This window comes from Galeopterus variegatus, unplaced genomic scaffold (assembly GCF_000696425.1).
Source record: "Galeopterus variegatus unplaced genomic scaffold, G_variegatus-3.0.2 Scaffold125, whole genome shotgun sequence".
Lineage (NCBI taxonomy): Eukaryota > Metazoa > Chordata > Mammalia > Dermoptera > Cynocephalidae > Galeopterus > Galeopterus variegatus.
Window position 1 is genome coordinate 952683 of NW_007726236.1, and position 21165 is coordinate 973847.

Below are 21165 nucleotides of genomic sequence, written 5' to 3' on the forward strand. Positions count from 1 at the left end.
AAAAAAAAAAAAAAAAAAAAACACACACACCCACCAAAAAACAAAAAAGAAAGGGGGGGGGGGGGGGGGTGGGGAAGAGAATATAATAACTATACTTTTTTGAAGTTGTTACAACAAGCAAACAGAAAGGACATTCTTGGGGGGGGAGGGGAGAGAGGGAGGAGGGAGGGAGGTGTCGGTGATGGGCCATAATAATCATATACATTGTATATTGACAAAATAAAAATTTAACGAAAAAAAAAAAAAAAGCCCTTTATCCTTCACAGAGCCTTTCACATTTATTGTCCTAGCTGATCTGATCCTCACAGTGATCCTAGGAGGTAAATAATTTAAGTGTCACCATCATGTTTCTGATGAAGAAATGTTAGCAGAGGATAATGAATTGCCCACTGTCACTCAGAAAGTTAAGTGCAGTGCCTGCACTAAAACCTAATGCCTAATCTTTTTACCCCTGTGCATTGCTTTTTTTAAGGTTCTGTGGGACTGTAAACTCCTATTGCAAAGGACAGATAGATAGCAAGGGGTAGAGTGGAGCATGGCCGGAAGAGGTAGAATTGGGCAGCTGCTTAGAAAAGATGCCTAATGTGTTAAATGTTTTTACACTGAATGCAGGGATAAAATTGGAAATAATAACAAATCATTCTACAGTCATAAATGCAGATACATTGAATGTATAAACTGTACTTAGTTGAGTGGAATAAGCAAATCACGGAGGGATAAATACCACATGCTCTCACTCATAAGTGGGAGCTAAGAGAGAAAGAAAGAAGGAAAGAAAGACCACAGTGGTGTGTTGGACTTGCAGAGGGAGAGAGCACACCCAGGCATACCAACTGGAGTGGGGAAATGGGGGATGGGGAGGGAGATCGGGGATAATTGGGTAGGGGACACAGGGTACAATCACAATTTTTGGTAATGGGCATGCTGCCAGTATGGATCTGGCCTTCACATCTTGGGCACGAGGGGTGACAATCAGCTTTGTATCTCATGAATATTCATAACCAATTTTTAAAAACTGTAATAGTCATAGACAGTCCTGGGTTTGAATTTTGGCTGTGCCACTTATGAACCATAAATAAACTAACCTCTTTGAGACTCATTTTCCTTTCTATAAATTAATGATAATACCTATACCACAGAGCTTTATGAGGAATAAACTAGATAAACTAAATAAAATAAAAAAAGAAATTTATGTGTTGCAGTGTGTCAGAAGTTACAGTAGCTGTGATGAGCACCAATTGACAAGTAATGTTAAAGATATCTACTAAGGGTAAATACATGTAATATTGGGGGAAGCTAAGAAAGAAGGTTTTGATAATGCAACATATTTAAGTAAGTTAACCCCAAGGTATTATAAAATATTCCCTGAAGCTCTTCAAAAGCCTGACTTTATCCATAAGTCCATGAAAAAAAAAAAAAGTGACTTTAGCAACTTCTGTCAGAGAATCGGAAGGAATGCTGTGATATTCACATGCACTTATGTGCACACACAGACACACACGCACACACACACATTCCTCCTAGCTGTGATCATGGTGCCATTCTTGTCTTACTATAAATCAGGTTCTTCCAGAATTTCTGGTTCCAGGCCTTGAGTATTTCTTGGAATGGATCTCCTGGTTTTGTGTAAAGATAGATTGTTCAAATTTCTATATGTAAAAAAGTGAAATGCATCTTAAGAAAAGTAATTCTGGGTTTTGTAATTAATGAGCTTCCAGGAAGATAAGCTATTTTGCTATCAAGGAGCTTAGCTGAGTAGAAATCAGTTATAAAGAGTGTCATCTACATCTCAAAATATAGCTCCTTTTGCATTATTATGAAATGTAATACATTTTGATGAGAAACACATACAGATTCTCCAGGTTCCCTAGCTTTGAAACTGATTTTCTTAATTATTGTCTATATGTCTTTTCTTCTGCTTGACAATTATGGAAAGCTTGGTCTGACTGATGAGGTCCTTTTCAACTCTCTCTAATACCAACAACACTGAAAAGTACCTAGAAACTTCTGCAGCTACTCTGCTGAAGTGAAAAAAGGGCTCCAAGTTAGCCGTTAACTAATTTTAGTGCTGCAGGTGTCAAATGTTGTTGATGTAAATAAGGCATCCAAGTAAGTCAAACCGAAGACTGCTGACTTATTTAACTTTAAATAACTTAGTGATTTCAGTAATTAGGATTAAGTGGCATATTACTTGGAAGCATAGGGAAAGCAGACACAATATTTGTATTAATATTTGTATTGATCCCAATTCTCCCAAGCTCAAGAGAAGTTATTTCTAGTTTAATAAAATGAATATTATTGTATTCATTTTAACAGAAGATATTATGGGGGTGGGGTTAGGGAAGTATTGAGGTAAAAATATTTTATAAGGAAGTATACAATGTTAATACTTGTGTTTTGCCCACTGGTTTAAACACCTTTACTCAAAACTTTGAAATTAAAGATCTTTCACACTTTCTTAATGGTAACAATTCACCCAATTCACCCCTGAAAATTTATCCACTTATAAAAATCTTTTTTTCTAATCAATCAGAAAATTTACATTTTGCAACTAGTGTTTTCAATCTTCATTAGAGTTTGGAAGTTGGGAGAATTGTTAAGAAAGAGAAATAGAGTCACAGGATATTATCAAGGACTTACAATCAGTTGGAAAGAGAGGAAAAAACTTGGAAATAAAATATTTAAGTAAGATTTCATGATAGTATAGAATCTGTACTTAAAATGGGTGATGTAATATATGGGTGAAAAAATCCATTTATTTTTTTTAAATTTTAATAGATGTTATTGGATTACTCCCTACAAATGACTGAAAAATTCATATTCTCACCAGCATTTAGATCTCCTCTCCTGCACTTGCCTGTGTGTATTTTAGTTCATTCTTCTAGTGGGTTGTTTGGTGTTTTTTGGTATCAATCGATGCACATTCTTTGTATTTTAGAGGTATTTGCTCCTGGTCTGTGATACATACCACAAATATTTTCTCCTCTCCTTTCTCATTTGCATTATTGCTTTGTTAGAGTACCTTTTGCCACATACAATTATTATTTATGGGGTCAAATGTGCTGATCTATTCATTTATGGCTTCATTACACGGTCTACAACCTATGTGATGTTTTGTGTCCACCTTCAAATTTCTTCTCATTCTCCCCCTAAAGTCCACTCTGGTGTTTGTTTAGTCCCTGAAAAGCAAGCTCTTTTCTTCCTTGAGATCATTCTACATGTTGTTCTTTCTTATTAGTAGAACTACTCTCTATTCGTTTTCTAGGTCTCATCATAAATATCACAGACTCAGAAAGGTCTTTCTGAATCCTCAGTTCAAATCAGAAACCTCTGTCCTACTCCTGCATGGTATTACAATTTTCCTTCATTGTAAATATCCCAAGCTGTTACTTTAAGTTGAACTTTGTGATTCTTTGTTGCATGTCTCTTTGTCTCACTCTATTTCCAGATCCAGGAGGGTATGTGTCATGTGTGTTTGGTTATCTGCTATTCTCCCAGGACCTAGTACAATCTCTGGAACATAACTATAGCTCCTGTATTTGTTGGTAGAAGGAGGGGACATTCTTAGAGAATATTTCATAAAAGATGGGGGCATTTAAGGTAAGTCTTGAGGAGTTAGTACTGTTTAGCCATATAAATAGGCAGGAGGAAAAAGGTCATACACGTAAGACATGGAGGTAGAACTTTTTTGGTACATGGCACTTAAAGACAGTAATAATATTATGATTGTATATTCCTTCAAAAAAGTAGAAGGCAAATGTGAGTAGGTAGCTGTGAGCAGACCAAAAAACACCATGAGAACAGTAGGCACATTGGTACTCTAATATATGCCATACTTTCATGGGTTCTAATAAAACCTCACAGATACAATGACCATGCAAAAAGTCTATGAAACCTACAAATGACTAGGCTGTGGACACATACTTTAGAGCACACAGGATAACTGAGGAACAGGATTCTGTAAATGCCAGGATACTATGCATATATGAATATGTATGTTCCTCTGTCTATTCATTTTCAGCGTCACCAAAGCCACACAGGGAGTGACAATCTATTGCCTTTTCTGTTCTATGTGATGACATTTGAGGTAACAACCTGTCCTAGTTGGGGCTCTCTATTGTGCAGGCACATGATGAGTTTTTCTGTCTAGCATTTCTTCCCATGCAATACCAGGAGAGCATAATGATCCTCTCAATCTCAGAATGGTGGCCCCTGAACTTCCCTTCAAATATGTGCTTTGGTGGTTTTGAAAACAGCTGGAGAAAATGTCAGACCCAGGAGCCAGGCAGGTAGCAAAGGTTTATTGATTTCCAAGTTCTTTCTGATTTTCCAATTCATTAGGGAAGGGCTAAGATGTATCAGACATGTTCTCTCTTAAGCCTCTTGTCTGACCTGCGGAGTGAACTGCAGAATGTGCAGGGCATGGGTGGAGTTGGTCAGAGGGAAGAATGAGAGGAATTCGAAACATCTAACATCCATCACTTCTCACAAAACCACAGCATGAGTCGAAATTAGTGCATGTCATACAAATGGCTGTGTGCTTGCCTTCCTACATACATGGCATTGAAACATGACTTCTTGTGAGTGATTGCATAATAATTTCTTCTGACCTATGTTGTGCTGAAGCACAAAAATAGGAAAAAATAATAAACTTTGGATTTTTTTTTTTTTTTTTGGAGACGGGGGCAAAAAACTGTGCTAATCTCAATTCACAAACACCCCAGCAGCCTACAATTCCAATTTTCTTTTCTCAGTATTAATGAAACTGGATACTGGAAAAGTCATATCTCCCCCTGTAGATCTGAAATCATTTTCAAGGATAGCCTAGAATTATGATAACTTCCATGTTTGTTAACGTACAGTATAGAACTTTGGACTAAAGAGATCATTTTAGGCAACTATTTTTCCTAGATGGCTGGAAACAAATTTAAAGTCAATTACTTTAAGTTCAACCTGTGATAAAACCAAAAAGACTGGTCAAAGACTCTCAGTAAGAAAAAATTCAATCAATTCATCTTGCCAATAGTTTTTTAAAAAGGATCATTGTAAGACAGGATATCCAACAATTTGGTTAGTGGAATGATATATGTTGAGCATTATGGAGTCTTATGATCCTTTATATACCCTTTTTGATCTGAAATATATAGCTCAGATTCTACTTTTTACCACTGGTGTGTTTTTATGATAATTATTATTATTTCTTAAGATTGGAAATTTGTTATGATTCTTTTTCTTAAAGCTCGAACACTGAAATTTTATCATCAGTATATAGTGACACTCTTGTTTCATCCTTGATGTGACAGGGTCATGGTTGGTAATGTACCTATATATTAACTGTCTATATTTTTTTATAAATTTGTTTTTCTTTATTTTTATAGCTGTTTTAGCTTTACAGAGAAATTGAGCAGAAAGTAGAGACAGTTCCCATACCCTCTCCCCACCCACATATACAGTTTCTCCTATTATTGACTTGTTACATTAGTGTGGCACATTTGTTACAATTATGAATCAATACTGATATATTATTATTAATTTAATTTTACATTAGTGTTCCTTCTTTGTATTGTTCAGTTCTGTGGGTTTTGCCTAATGTACAGTGTCATGTAATAACCATTACAGTATCATGCAGAATAATTTTGCTGCCCTAAAACTTCTCATCCCTCCCTCTTTCTCTCTCTCCCTTATCCCTTGAAATCCAGGCAACCACTGATTTTTTTTTCATTATCTCAAACATTTATTATTTCTTTGTGATAGAAACATTCAGAATTCTCTCTCTAGCTAATAGAAACTACACAATAAATTGGTGTTAATTATAGTCACCCTACAGTACTATAGATCACTAGATATTATTCCTCTGATTTTAGCAGTCTGTATTGATGAAATAAAACCAGCCTGCAAAACTGCCTGGAAACTACAATCTCAACCTGAAAGCTAGCTCTGAAAACAACATAAATATAATAAGATTATAGTGGAAGAACAGCTCATTCAAGTATACAAAATAGTTTCATAAAAGTGACAATTTGAGTGATGAAAAGAGCATCTGATGGCAAGTTATTACTTTGGTGAACTCATCAATGGAAATATAAGGTCCCACAACCCACCAAACCCTCATTCTATGTCATAGTAATTAGGACTTTAAGCACCATTTCTCATGCAGAGTTGTAAAAACATAAATCCAGGGCAGTTTTATTTTTCAGCAATAATATTTGATGGCTGTGTTTCCAGTCTCAGAAAGAATAACCAAGATGTCAAACACTTTCCATTTTAAAGTGAAGCCTCCTTGGAAAATTTCATTAATATTAAAAATATACTTTTCAAAATGCTTAGTTATTTTAAAACTTCAGTTGTAAATCATCTTGCTAAGTAATAGCAAGCTTTGTACTTCTTATTTGCATACAGTATTGTATGACTAGGTACAATCAAACAATGCAAACTGGTAAATACAATCTCCAATCCAAAGCTTCATGACTTAATGTGTCCCTCATATCACCATCTATATAACAAAATGATTTTTTTAATTAGTAATTAAATATTATTTGTTTTGAGAAAGCATACAATTTTATCTGTAAACAAATTTAGAAAGTTAAATTTTAAAGTAACCATACCAGTATAAAACATAAAAACTATTCTGGTGAAACAGTCTTTCACATTTAGATATTTTTGCCCATAAGAATGATCTTATATTGTGATCTGAAATTAGGAACTTGGCAATAAGTTTTGTTGTTTACAGAACACCTTGCTGAGTAATGCACCAACACCAAGAGTCAAAGAGTCCTGACTCCTACTGGCCTGACCTTCCTCATTTACCTGGGGGAGGGAAGGGCCACCTTCAAGGATAAGTCAGGAGCTGTCAGAGAAAAGAACAGAGGAGATAAACAGGGGAAAGAAGTGGGAGGAAGAATAGAGAGGAGAAGAGAGGAGGTGACAGAGGGCCAGAGGAGCTGGGAAGAGACGAGGCATGCCACAAAGAGCCCTCTCCACGCTATGCCACAGCTTAATGTGTCCCTTAAACATGTTTTTCCCATGACATTTCTTAACTGGATCTAAATAGTTCCTATTTGGGGAAATAATGTTCTTTCACAGATATTGCACCAAGGACTGTCAAAAATTAAAAAAAGAACACACATCAAGACAATTTCATTTGTTGTCATGGTAGTTTAACTATCTCGGCAAACTTAAGGATCAGTTAAAATTTTAAAGATTTAAACTTTTTAATTTTTTATGCAGAACAATAATAGCATTTATTTGTCTGTTTATACGACGAGGCACAGGAATATGACTTTTGCATTTACTGTGCATTTTGCACAGTGATATGTTTGAACGTCCTAACATTTAAAAGCTTATGCCTACCTAAGTAATCACAATATTAATTAGACAACGAAAAACAAGAAAATACATAGAGCTAGTGTACAGGATTCTTGATAAGTTTTCTGGGACAAAGTAGACCATGTGGAAAACTTCTAGAAACTATCTGAGCTTGCCAAATATCAGAAGAGAGAGAGAATTAAAAGTCACTTTTCATTTGTCCTTTAAGGTTACACTGTTTATCAGTACATGAGTCCCAGGAATTTTTCCCTAGCCATTTGGCTGAGTATGAAAAGTGACTATGAATATGAAAGAGGTCATAACCCTGAGGCAGCTCTTTATTCTTGCGAATGCAATCGATGGCTTCTGAATCATTTAGGCTAAAATGCCAGCAAAAGTCAAAAGCTATTGCCATTAAGGTATACATATGTGCTCTCCCCACGTGTAGTAGACTTAGCAGTTTATACTCAATTCAAGTTGACTGAAAGGTATATGATGACAGACATTCTTCAGTATAACGGAGATAGTCAGAATTACATGGGAAACTTGATAAGTACAATAATGTATTGTTATAATGTTCTCATTAATTGTGTATAATTTATGATGATTTTTTGCTTTGAGTCATTAAAACAGGATATAAATTGGCTTCAACACTTAGGAGATTTTCTACTCTTTCTTGGATTTCCCCACTAGGGACCTAGTTTCAAAGTAGAATACTCCACTACCAAAGTTGAATACTTGCCTATTTCTAATTACACTGAATAATAGTTAAATGTCTTGGCTTATTCATTTACTACCACCAGTGCTAATGAAGTTTTCCATTGACCTGGACTCTCTGGACACCTGGGCCTAATAAAATGAACCAGCTACATTAGCTTAGTTTTACCTACAAATCAGAGTTAACTTTTCACTGGTGAAGACTTAAAGCTCATTTGTGTGTATTCCATTCTTTGAGCTCCTCCTCCTTTATTCTCTTTCACTTGTTTTTTGAGTGTTTTCATCACATGCTAAGACAAAGAAAGGAGGAAGTTGTAAAAGTAAATTTTAGTATATTTATTTAACTTTTAGCACTGCTGAGAAAAAATATGTTGTAGATTATTTTATTAAAAAATGTGGCTTTAATTTGTTATGGAGTGTAAAGGAAATGCAAAATCATCAAATTTATGAAATATACAAACTACTTATGAATTTCTCTAATTAAATTCCTTTTTTCACGTTGTCACAAATGGTTAAAAGATGATTGTTTTTCTTTTTTATGTAAATTTTTGAACAAATTATATGAGAGGACATTTAGCCTTGTAAACTATTTATACTATTCTCTATATTTAAATTAATATGAAATTTCATCAAAGATTTTTCAGGGATCATCAAAATAAAGCATGAGTGACAATAAGTGAAACCACATTTATAATTAATGAATATATTTGAATTTCTTCAGCATTTTATTGCACATCTGGAAGAGATGTCCCATTAACACAAAAGTACTTCTGATCTCAGAGCAAAAGCTAAAGAAAATATCATGTAGCCTTCAGATTTAAGCCTAAATAGAAGCAAAATTATTAATCAATTAGATATGGAAGCAACTGCATATTCCAAACAGACCTATAATAATACCTGTGTAATGGTTATTAAATTTTTAACATGAATCAGGTGGTAAAAAGGAGATGTTTTTTCATTCAGTTTAGATTTTAGTTTTGGGGGAAGTTTTTGTAGTTTTTTTTTAAAACATGATATTTATAATCTTTGCATGAGTTATATAGAGATATTTTTATGTCTCATGTGAGTGCAGCAACATTTTAGCTGGTGTTGCAAAAAAGACAAGTGTTTTCCTTAAACAGGAGATGTTTATTAAATGTCTATATAGCAATATTTTTATTATTTTGGCGGCTGGCAGGTACAAGGATCCAAACCCTTGACCTTGGTGTTATAACACCACGCTCTAACCAACTGAGCTAGGTGGCCAGCCTACATAGCAACACTGACGTATTTCAGGTTTTGCTTTGGTCTTTGTGATCTCTTTCTAGTTGTAACACAAATCTGTTGTTGAGCTGCATGTACAGTTGTTTTGAAACATATCAGAAATATTTGAGGAGATAACACTAAAATTAATATTCTTAGATAAGATGGTTTATGATACCGACTTTCAACTGGAAAAAACATACACATATATTCTTAGTATAGAAAAGTTAAACCCTGCGTTCCATGAAAATCCTCAAATTTTCCTATCATGAGCTAAGTGATTAGGATTTTATTTCCATTTTCTCCATTCCCTTCTGACAGATAAAGTGTAAATGTGTTTCAAATGAAAGCATTCCATCAGGTGGTAAGAAATGATTTTGGTAACATTTAAATAAAATTCCTTTTTTAGCTCTTGAGGCACTATGGCTAAAGAATGCTCTGCAAAATGAGCAAATAGAAAGTTGTCATTTAGTGAAAGTTAGCAACTGAGCTAATTTGCACACTTTGGCAAAGATGACTGTATTTAAAAGAGAAAGTGCTGCCTTTGGTTTGTCAGGTAGTGACAGAGTTACTGCAGTAGGTTCTTTTCTTCTTGAGAGGAAATTAATTTCCCATAATCAAATACTGTGGATTATAGTCTTTGTCTCCTTCTATCTTGGCCACAGAAGCAACTCCAAGGCTTTTTATTCAGCAACATTACATGGGCTTTTGTAAAACAAGCAGTGACATATTCAGTACTGAAAGGCTTTACCTGCTACCTTTTGTAGCTCCAGAACATAGCACATTGCTGCTTTGCAACAGAGGGGTATTACTCTGTGACTATATTTGTAAGGCTTTATTTTGGGAAGGAAAGGAAAATGACAGAAAGAAACCCACACATTTAAGCAGAAGAAATCTTCATGAGGTTTGAAAATTGAATGACAAAGCAGTATAGAGTGATATGGTTGGTAAGTGATTCACAGTAATTAATAGGAAGTTTTGTAGAAATGTTAAAAATAATTACTAAATGATGTTTAGTAGTACTGAAATAAAAGCACAATTTCAGTCTACTTGAATTGTCCAGTTTCTGGTGTGTATGTGTATGTGTACACCCAATATATATGTATTTACTTGAGATGATTTAAATTCATTTGCATAATTTACAAAGAATAGTATTTTTAAAAGATAGCATTTTTAATCCATTGCATCTGAAAAGTAATATTTTTCTGTAAGACAAGGGAGTGGATGGAGATTCAGGGAAAGACAGAAAATGCAAATCATAGAGAAAAATGACCTAGAGTCAAGGTGGGATAGAATCTCTTCTCTCTACAGATCTTATTCTTTTATATTTAAAAAAGAGTTTAGTGTATAGAGGAAAAGAGCTGCCCCTTCTCCTCTGTCTTATTTACCAGCTAAATCCTAGGCCTTTTGTCCCCCATCTGTGCTCAAGTTAAGTGTTGACTAGGCTTTGAAGAAGACATTAGGCACCCTGTAATCCATCACCTGTACTGAAGGACAAGCCTTATTTACACTTTGGGAAGATTGAATGAGAGTTTTGTCAGCTGAATAAAATGAGGACAGCCAGCCTTTCATTATCATCTATTAGCTACTGAGTTTTGACTCAAAACCAATCTAGAAGGTTTCTAAAACTGGGAAAGAATATTTTCTTACTCCTCCAAACTTTAGTTTTGGGGATCATTCAACCACTGCCAATGAATAAATAAAATACATATGATGATACTTCAAAAAGTTCATGGAAAGATTCGCATCATTTTTCAATTCTATTTTTCCACAAATTTTTTGAAGTACCTTCATACATACTTATGTAAATAAATAAATCTCCAACAGAAAAGGAAATCAGTTCTGTTTTAGTTTATAAAGATGTGATTAAAATTACACTTAAAAAGGAGACAATTAGACTATTCAAAATCCTGGATTATCTTATTGTTCAATACTGCATTCATTACAATAACAAGGCAATGTGATTTCTAAAGTAATCCTAAATTTAGCTGTCCTAATTCAGCCTAGAGTTAGCCTTAATGTTCTGTAGCAACATGAATTTGATTCTTAAGATGATTCCCTCTAACATTATAGGATAGGGCTATTCTGATTTTATTTGACATGTTGGCTTTATGGTTTTTCACCTAACAAGCCAACGTGGTCGTTTAGAGCTAATTGGAGCTTATTTGGGTCTGTGCTTACAAGACCCTGTTAACAAAATTGATCTGTGAGAAAGAAAAGCTGGCAACAAATCTCTGCCGGAGTGCTTTGATTCATCATCACTAGTTTTAAGTGACCATGAGGCACAGGGATTGCTTCATTTAGCAACGGTATACTTTTCCTAAAGCAGTAGGTGCTCTTCCATTAGGCACTGATTAGATGATAAATGTTAATATAGCTCTCTGGCGTTCAATCCACTCAAAAATCACTCTGCATTCTCATTCTCTTTGCACAGCCAACCCAACCCGAGCAGGCGGGAGAGAGCCCTACCCAGGCTCTGCAGAAGTGATTCGAGAGTCCAGCAGCACCACGGGCATGGTCGTGGGGATCGTCGCCGCTGCTGCGCTGTGCATCCTCATCCTCCTCTATGCCATGTACAAGTACAGAAACCGGGATGAAGGCTCGTACCATGTGGACGAGAGTCGAAACTACATCAGTAACTCAGCACAGTCCAATGGGGCTGTGGTAAAGGAGAAACAACCCAGCAGTGCGAAAAGCGCCAACAAAAATAAGAAAAACAAGGATAAAGAGTATTACGTCTGATCCCAAGATCTTAAATGGACACTTGTATAGAAATAATCTTCATTTTATCTGAGACATAATACGAACTTATTTACTTTCCTTTTTATGAAGCACATACAAAAGAAGACAGGGAATGCAATCAGGAAGGAAAGACTTTTTAAAAAATAAAAACAAGTATCTCATGCTCTTGTTTTTCAAAAAAATTTTAAAAAAGAAAATAACAGGGGCCAATAAATTCCCTAACATCCAGTGTTTTCATTTACTCTGCCTGTCTTTATGTTGCTGGAACATTTCTAAAAGACAGTGATGACCGCACGCATTCATAAAGCAAAGGAGTATTACAATATCAAGGCACAACACAAAAAACAACACAAAACACACAAAAAGAAGCTACCTATGATCCTGGATTTAGCCAAAGTGCTAGCGCTTTCCGGAGAAGTCAGTTAGTCCGATTGCCAGAGAGGACTGTCATTTTGAGCGACTCAACCTGCAAACCTTTCAGAGTTTGCCGCCTGGCGCAACTGGAGCAATGGTTGGAACTTGCGTTTGAAACAAAGTGCTGGCTTTTTTGAAGACTTGTGTAGGAACACATTCAAAAAGCCCCTTTCTGGTGTGAGAGAGAAAAAAAAAGTATGGAGGCCTTATTTTCAAAAATGTGAAATATAAGGCACATTTTCACACTAAAATTTCAAAACAAAAACAGGAGGGCATAGATGCCATCACTGGGAAATTTTCATGCACGCTTACTATGTTATTACATATGTTTATATAAAATCCATCTCTGTGTGCTTTCTGGACTGTGATAAGTGACGTTTTATAGCCTGTTGTATAGAAAATGCAAAATATATCTCTGCTCTTCAGCCATTTTTGGTAAATTCAATGTTATAAGTGTTGCTAAGTATAGGGAGATTTATGACATCAGAGCAACAATTATTTCAGGTTCTTTTTTTATTTTATTTTATTTGCCACCATTATAAATTGCCACAATTACTTACTTTTCTAAAAAAAAATTACAGTGTAGTGTTTATTCTAAGGAAGATATGTATGAATGTATATAAAAAGACTCAGCTACTTTTTTTTCTTACATGTACAGCCTTCATTCTGTTGCAATTAAGTTTTAGTATTTGTATGAAAGGCGTGAATTAGAAGGTAAAATATATACATATGTATCTTATAACCTCTTCTCCCCCAAATACTCACATTCTCACAAATTTTCACCATTTGCAGTTACACACACACATGAATCCACAGGAATTTATCAACTATGATGGAAGACCCAAATGTGCATATAGTAGCAAATATTCACTGACAAATTGAAAAGCAGGAAGAAAGATAGTTGTGCCAAGGTGTTGATGACAAGTGGGGTGATTTGCTTTATTGAGATCTTGCTCCTAGGAAACCCTGAGAATATTTTAGTTCCTAATGAAATGGAACCTTTTTTTATCCAAAAGAATATCACTGGTATACTGCTGCATGAATATGAACCATTATGTGGGCAGGTTACAGAAGCAAAATTGGTTAATCTATACCTTAACTCTGGCTGCTGCAATTGAAAACCTTGTTTCTGATAAGATAATATATATATTCTCTGAACCTGATGTGCATGATAAACATTTTTGGAAAGTAAACACTTTTCCAACTAAAAGTATTTTTAATAATTTTTGATTCTGTATTACTACCCATTTAAAAAAATCATTCGCTGTTGATTATTGACTATATTTTAACTTTTCTGATTTTACATATATATCATTAAATATAGTTTTAGTTTAACACTTACTAAATGTAGAACAGTATAGATTAAACACTTGTTTTTGCATATTATTTCAATGATGTTCATAGCAATAAATTGTTAGTATGAGAAGGCAATGCAAAGGAAACGCGTTAGTAGATTGGAAGGTGATGCTTCAGTAAAAATTGGTCACATTACTTGAACATCTCCTAAAAGAATGATGTTAGATTTCATAGACTAGAAGAATATCTTTACAATTAGCTTTAATCAGCAAAGGCAAAAAATGCAAACATCTTTTATGATGCTTTAGTTGATGAAAAAAGCCAAGAAGTGGCCTGGATTTCTGACATACAGCACCTTAGAAATATGTCTAATTCATAGCAGATCACCAATATTTTGCGAAGTAATTGTATATGAAGAAAGACTTTTCATGACCGGAAAATGGAAGGTATAAAGCTAAAATTTAATATCCATTGCTTCTGTTTCAGGTTTTTATCTTTTTTTTTTCTTTATTTGCCAGGTTAGAGAATTCACAAGACTTTCTCCTCCCCTCTCATTCAGTCTTACTCAGGGAAAGCCAGTGAAACAAAAAGGGAAATATGAAACCACTAATTTACAGCTTGCAGTTTTTAAGAAATTAGTTGCTTTTTCATTTGATCTGTTGAGATTAAGCTAGTTTCCATCTGGACAGATCCCAAAATATAATCGAAAATAAATGGAATAATGGTATTTTTAAGCAGTATATCTATGAAACATGTTGTTTGGGATTGATTTCAATGTTTCTCCCCAGCATAAATGTAAAAATTTCATGCAATGATATAATCTAATATTGCCAGTAAAAATATTTCTAATGTTATTGTCCTACGCAAAATCTAGCAATTATTATTATTTTTTTCCAGAATGGAGAAAGAAAAGAGAGGAACATGAGTCAGAAAGAGAAAAAGATTTGAATAAAGTTCCACGTATCTTCATACCAAATGTATCAGGGTTCCATGCATAGTTTGCAGTTAATAGAGGATTTCACATTACCTGGCATAAATTTGATTACATCTCTAGACTGTAACTTTTCTGATTGAGTATGCTTCTTTTTTATCCATGTAATGTGTTGCCTTTTTTAAGAAAACAAATACTACAATTATGTGTGAGGTGGTCAATCCCTAAGACATCAACGAAAGGCCACATGATCTACCCTTCTAGTGCTTTGTGTGATTGGGTATCTAAGGGGTTTCTTTTTTGTTTTCTTTTGTTTTGTTTTTCTGTTGCAAGGCCAATTTATCCATTATTGGAAATGCTAAGCAAGTGGAATTTACTGTTTTGTTAATAAAATATTTCTTAGTACAACTGTGGATTTATTGATTTAAGAAACTTTATGCGTCACCATTTTGTGGCAAAGTGGCACAGAGAAGAAGACTGCATTTGAAAGGAAGACCCATCCTTAGACAAGAAAGGCAAGAATGTTGACTCTCTTTTTTTCTGAATTTTGTTATTTATTAAGCACTTCTACCTTTATATACTTAAAGAAGCAGCCATTAAATTTACCTTTGTTTACATCTGTTCATCTTGATATTCTTAAAACCACACACTCATAGAACTAGTTGAAAACTAGATGCTGATTTCATAAATATGCTCTTCTCCATAAAAAGCAATGGAAGTCAAGTTAAATAAATCTGTGATTAAATTCCAGCACATCACTTACTAGCTATAACTTACCTAATTTTTTTGATTCTCCTTTTTCTCATCTGTAAACTAAGGGTAATACATATAATAACAACTTCACAGGGTGGTAAGGATAATAACTAATGTTGTACCTAGCACAACGAAGGGCAAATAAAAGATGGCTACTAATAATACTATTATTTTTATAGTAATAATAATAGCTTTGAGAAAACATATCAAAAATGTTGGCTCAGGCTGTGTTATTTGAAAAAGCAAGTATATAAAAAAAACATACTTGTTTCCATATAACTATAATATATAAATTAGCTTTTTGGAAAATCAGAAGACCCATCAGTAAGTTTTAATCCAACAGCTTGTTGCTATTTTAAAACTCTGGACTTTGAAAATAATTTTCTGATAGAAAAGCATGAATTGGTCTTCTTTTTCTTTGTTGATAGTAAAAGGTTTGAACATGAATGCTTTATCTATTTTGTACCTATATTGTTTTAAATACAAGTATTATTTCTTTCTTAATGATTTTCAAAATTTAGCAGAAGAAACTATTCACATTTCCTTAAAATCTAAATTAAAGGCTATATAATTTAGCTTATGTTAAAAATGTATGTCATTTCAAAGTTGGTGGCTGTATAAAGCCTGTTATAAGTACACAGAGCAAAGAGTCATATTCTTGACCTTTGGGGAGCACAGATTCCCCAGAACCCAATGATTAGACATCAGGGGTTACTAACTTCTAAATACATATGTAAATAATCGGGGCATCAGGGGGGTGGGGGGTGTATGTAGATAAACATTTTCCAGGAAAGTGTTTCATTAAGTTCGTGAAATCCTCAAAGGACTCCAAACTATTGAGCACTAATATATTTCAATCACCACAATCTCCACTCTTCTGAACAACTTAATGTTCATCCAAAGGCGAACTTCTCCAAGGACTAGAACATTTGATTTAACACCTTGAGGACCAGCTGAATATATCTGATATGCAGCAAGGTCCTTGCCAACAAAAGCACCCATCTTTAAGCATGTAGAGGCATGGTTTCTCATCAATATTTGAGAGTGGCAAATGGAACACAAAAAAATATCTAATTGACCCCTAAATATGTGGTTATATTTAAATTTATATAAAAAGGAGAAAAGAGCTCTTCAAGAAAGTTGTACAGGTAAGGCATCTTTTAACATTCCTTGACAATTCTTTTATCAAGGAAGCTGAGTAGCTCTAGGTCAACTACAATAAGTACTGTCCATCTCTTGCTTGTTCAAATACTCTTGCCATTGAATCCTGTTCCTCCAAACAAAACAGCAATTCTGGATGATACACATAGGTATTTAAGCTGTGGCATCTTATGTCCCTCACCTGAATTCCATCCTTATGAATGAAATGGTAATGGTTGAAGGTACCACAGAGCAATCTTGCTTAAGAGTACACAATAACTCCTTGAAAAAAATTAAATATGGAGCCATAGCATCAATCCTTTAGTAAAAACAGCAATAAATAGAATAACTCTTATTGAATGCTTCTGATCTGTGATAGTTCAGATGTTTACTGTTTAAAACAATTTTCTTTTACAGTTAAATAAAATAATCTGAAAAATAATCTGCCACAAGCACAAAATTTAGAGTAAGATGGATCTAAATACTAGATTTGAAATTACTAGCTGTAGGACCTTGGGCAATCACTCAATCATACTAAGTTCATTCAGCCGTAAAAGCAAGTTAATGAGACAACCTATAGGATTGTAAGGATCAAGAAACTAATGCACTTAAATATTTTGAGGTCAATATCTTATTAAAAGATAAAAATTAAAGCTTATTTCTTTATTTGGGTAAAATGCCAGTGGTCTGGTCTGCTTAGCCTATCCCAGGATCCCCAGGAAGCACTCTGTTATTTTGTATTATGTCAGAAGGCCATGATAATTGACCCTTACTTCCATTATCCAATAAGCTTTCTCAACATCAGAATGATCTTCAGAGTGATGATTCCAGGGAACATTGAAAGGAGAGTGGGGAAGTACATTAGGGAAGTTAAAAAAGCCAATTAAGGTCTATTACATAATTGGTTACACTATGGGCCATATTACTCAGGAATTGTAGGAGACAGTGTAGAACATGCTTCAGAAATTGTTCCACCTGAGGGCCAAGGAAAGTGGGATATGCATCCATCAATTCCTATCAGTCTTTGGTAAAGGGCTGCTCGAGGGCGAGGAGGTAGGGGTAGGGTGTGCGATCGGTCACCTGCAGCATGTGCTTCAGTTTCTTATGCATTTGAGACTAAGTACTTTTACCTACATTGAATGCATTCAGTTCTCTGTCTAGTAAAATCAATTCTGAACTGAAAAACACATTCTTCAAAATGATGTGATTCCATTGTCAGAGCAGTCTCTATATTTTCCCTGTGGCACTGTGATGGTTTTCTTAGGACCACTAAGGCTAGTTTCTGGTCATCTTGTAATCATTTTCTACCACAAGTGCAATAGTCTAGGAACTTGTATCCTTCTCTTAGTTTTAGTGGAATACTTTATCCCAGTGTCTGTCACATACAGCAGCTTAAGTCCAAAACCCAGATACTATTCTCCTCAAACATAACCCAGGACCACTGGGCATGTTGAAACTCTCCTCTGCAGATGAGGAGAAAAGGTAGGTGAGGAAATCAGATTCACCTGTTTTTGTCATCTGTGTGCTTGTTCTTCAAATGATTCATTTATGTCCTACTGCTCACTGTGAAGTTGTCTCAGATGCCTGCTATTGGCTGGGAGGGGATGGGGGTACAATCTATCTCTTCCCTATCTGTGGAAACAGCATACATAATGAACCTCTAAAAGATTTAAGTATTCCTTTATTCTGTGTTCCCAGTGATAAAACTTGAATTTTGTAGAGTCAGGAGATGTGATGGAAGAGTTTATGCCTTTGGCATCACTAGCTAGCCCAGGTACACTATATATGTGCAGGATCTCACCTACAGACACATGGCCTGTGCCTGTGTGGATTATCTTTGGATGGTGGAGAGTATTCCACACAGATGTTCTCTCACCTCTTTGCACCCTTTCTGCTTCTCCTTCATCCAGTTCTTTTAACCTCATTGTTTTCACTTCTCCACTGGCTTGGAAATCTCCATGATCCCTAGTATGTGTTTTAAGGCATAGCCATTCTGGGTTTCTGCAGAGGAATTTTTTAAATCCTAAGTATGGAGAAAGGGAATACAGATATCCAAGTTGTCATGTACTCTGGGTAGAGTTTGATTTTTCTTCGTTTTTTTTTTCTATTTTTCTTTGTCCCTATGTATGAAAAAAAATCAGACATCACACTGCACCTGTTATTCTCTTATCAGCAACCCTCACAACCCTCACATCTGACCTTAATTTTGGACTAAATTATGCAAAAGAGTTCCTGTCTTCTTGTTGACCTTGATTCATGTTATAAAGGCACCTCCATTACTTTAGCAGAAGCCATATTCTCCTACCTCCTCCTGATTCCTCTGCCCCTCATTGCTGCCTGCAGACGCAGGGATAGGGCAGCTACTGCTCCTAGGTGCAGGTTTTTTTAAATGTGAGCTATCAGAGAGTTCTGAACCCAGCCACAGCAGCTAACTTTGATGTCTCCCCACTTCTATCTTCTTAGATTAGACTTCTAAATGTGCACTTTTTAGAGTTTCTATTCTATTTTTGGAGTTTTTCATTTGTCTTTAGTCATATTTACCTCTAGAGCATCTGGTTACTGGGTCACACATTTTCTCTGTATTTTTAAAAAGTTTTTCTCCCAAAGTCCACAACATATACCTGACCTGTCCAAAAGATTCCCTTCCTTCTGTATTATGAATTTCCCAAGATTTCCTGTTTCTTCCATCACTGCACCAGCACCTTTCTTTCCCTTGTTGGTGAGAATTTTAGCTCCAGAATATTAACTGACTTTGTTGCCTTTCAAGGCCAGTCCAAATGATCCATTCTTATTAAGGTGAAACTTTTCATAGGTAATGAAAGTAGCTGGAATTTTGACATCTTGGCTCTGTGCCATTTTCATTACCCATAGTATCTAATCTTATCCATTCCTCTGTAAATATCACCTTTTCTTCTCTCTACTTTTATCATCATCAAAATATTCTCATCATACTTCAATATTAATGTTCAGAATTATCATTACTGGACAAATATTTTACATGGAGGGACACTCCACTTCTGAAAACCTCTGAGTTTAAAATGTAATACTTAATTTGGACTTGTGGATAAGGATTTGAATGTAATTTTCTGTGTGTGAAAACAAGCATGTAGTTAAAATTTTCTACATGACTTAACAGTTAATAATTACAAACATTTGTGGAGTGCTTTATGTTTACAAAGTACTATCCCAAATATCATTTTATTCAATTCTCATAACAAAATTCTCTATAGACAAGTAAGGTAATATGTAGATATTACCAAATATAAATTCGCACATTTGAAGCCCTGATTATACATAAATACATGCATGCATACATATATATATATATATATATATATATATATATATATATATGCATTTATATTTTAAATAAACATTAAAGACTCAGAAACAGAATGGTTTCAGAAATCATTGGTAAGTGATTTAGGAAACAACTGAACTAGACAAATTAGCCAGCTCTCAACTGTTTTATTCTCTGGTTGTAAGGCTACAGAGAGCATAGTGGTTAATGAAAATCCATGATAATTCAGCAAGATCTTTCTGGCTTTATAATATTACCAAGTATTTCTTGGAGCAACTGGCAAACAGCACAATTTACCTTCCTTTTGAAAGTTGCTAATAAAGGGAAGAAGCCCAAACACTCCGTAGTGTCAGTAATATGCATCTGGGTCTTAGCTAACATAAAAGAAGTTAAGGAGAGAATGATGAAGCAAAATAATTTAAATGTAGTTATGCACTTGAGCAATATTGGTGATAATGATATTTTTTATAACTAGCACATTCTAATCTATTATTCTATTTTGTCTTTACAATATTCCTGTGAGGTAGATACGATTAGGATTTATAGCTCCATTTTGTAAATGATAACAGTGAGAACCAGAAAGGTTAAGAAACCAAATGTAAAGTGACTTCTAGCAATAAATCAATATTTCATTTATTAGGTCATGGCTCTCTTGAAACCAGGGGAACTAAATTTAGTGGCATAGATTAGAAGAGATTAAAGAGATTTTAAAACTCCTTATTTTATAGATGAGGAAATTGCAGCTTAAAGTTAAGAAATTCCTCACATGAAATTACACTGCCTGTTAGCAGCAGAACTAGGATGAAAGCCTGGGTCCCCTGACTCCAATTCCCACATTCTGTTTCCATAGCCAAGAATTATAGACTCTACAAGGAGAAAGCAAAATTTACCTATTAGTGAATCCGTCATCACAATCCCAAACTTGATTTTTTCCCATCTCTTTGATGTAAATCTTATAGCTGACATTGCTCTTTACAAAATAAAATTATTACTCTAAAGCTGGCAAAAGGGCAATGTCTAGCATGCAGTGGCTAGTCAATAAGTTTTTTCTTTTTTTTTGAATGAGTGAATCAATACAATTGGGTGGGCACTGGCAGTTTTACTAATATTTACACATTATTTCTCTAATGTAGTTGAGCAACACAAAAAAATCAGTGGTGGAGGATGAGCAAGGGATTTATACTTTGTTGACAATATTTCCTGGTTTATTATCTCATATTGCCTTCAGTTTATAGGCCTGGAGAAAGAGGTAGCACTTTTCTCAATAACCATAAAACTCACATTGTTACAGGGCCCTCAACTCCTGGCTGAGGCTCTCCAAAAT

At 34.8% G+C, this 21165-nt stretch overlaps 1 protein-coding gene across 9 annotated transcripts in view; it reads left to right on the forward strand.

The window, feature by feature from the left end:
• NRXN1 (neurexin 1) overlaps positions 1-15055 on the forward strand; it is a 682451-nt gene extending 667396 nt beyond the window's left edge. For all 9 annotated transcript variants that reach the window (XM_008588382.1, XM_008588364.1, XM_008588390.1 and 6 more), the window contains one exon: positions 11699-15055. In XM_008588382.1, coding sequence (XP_008586604.1) covers positions 11699-12006 — 308 coding nt within the window. In that variant the 3' untranslated portion in view covers positions 12007-15055. The remainder of the gene's footprint in view (positions 1-11698) is intronic.
• The last annotated feature ends 6110 nt before the right edge of the window (positions 15056-21165 follow it).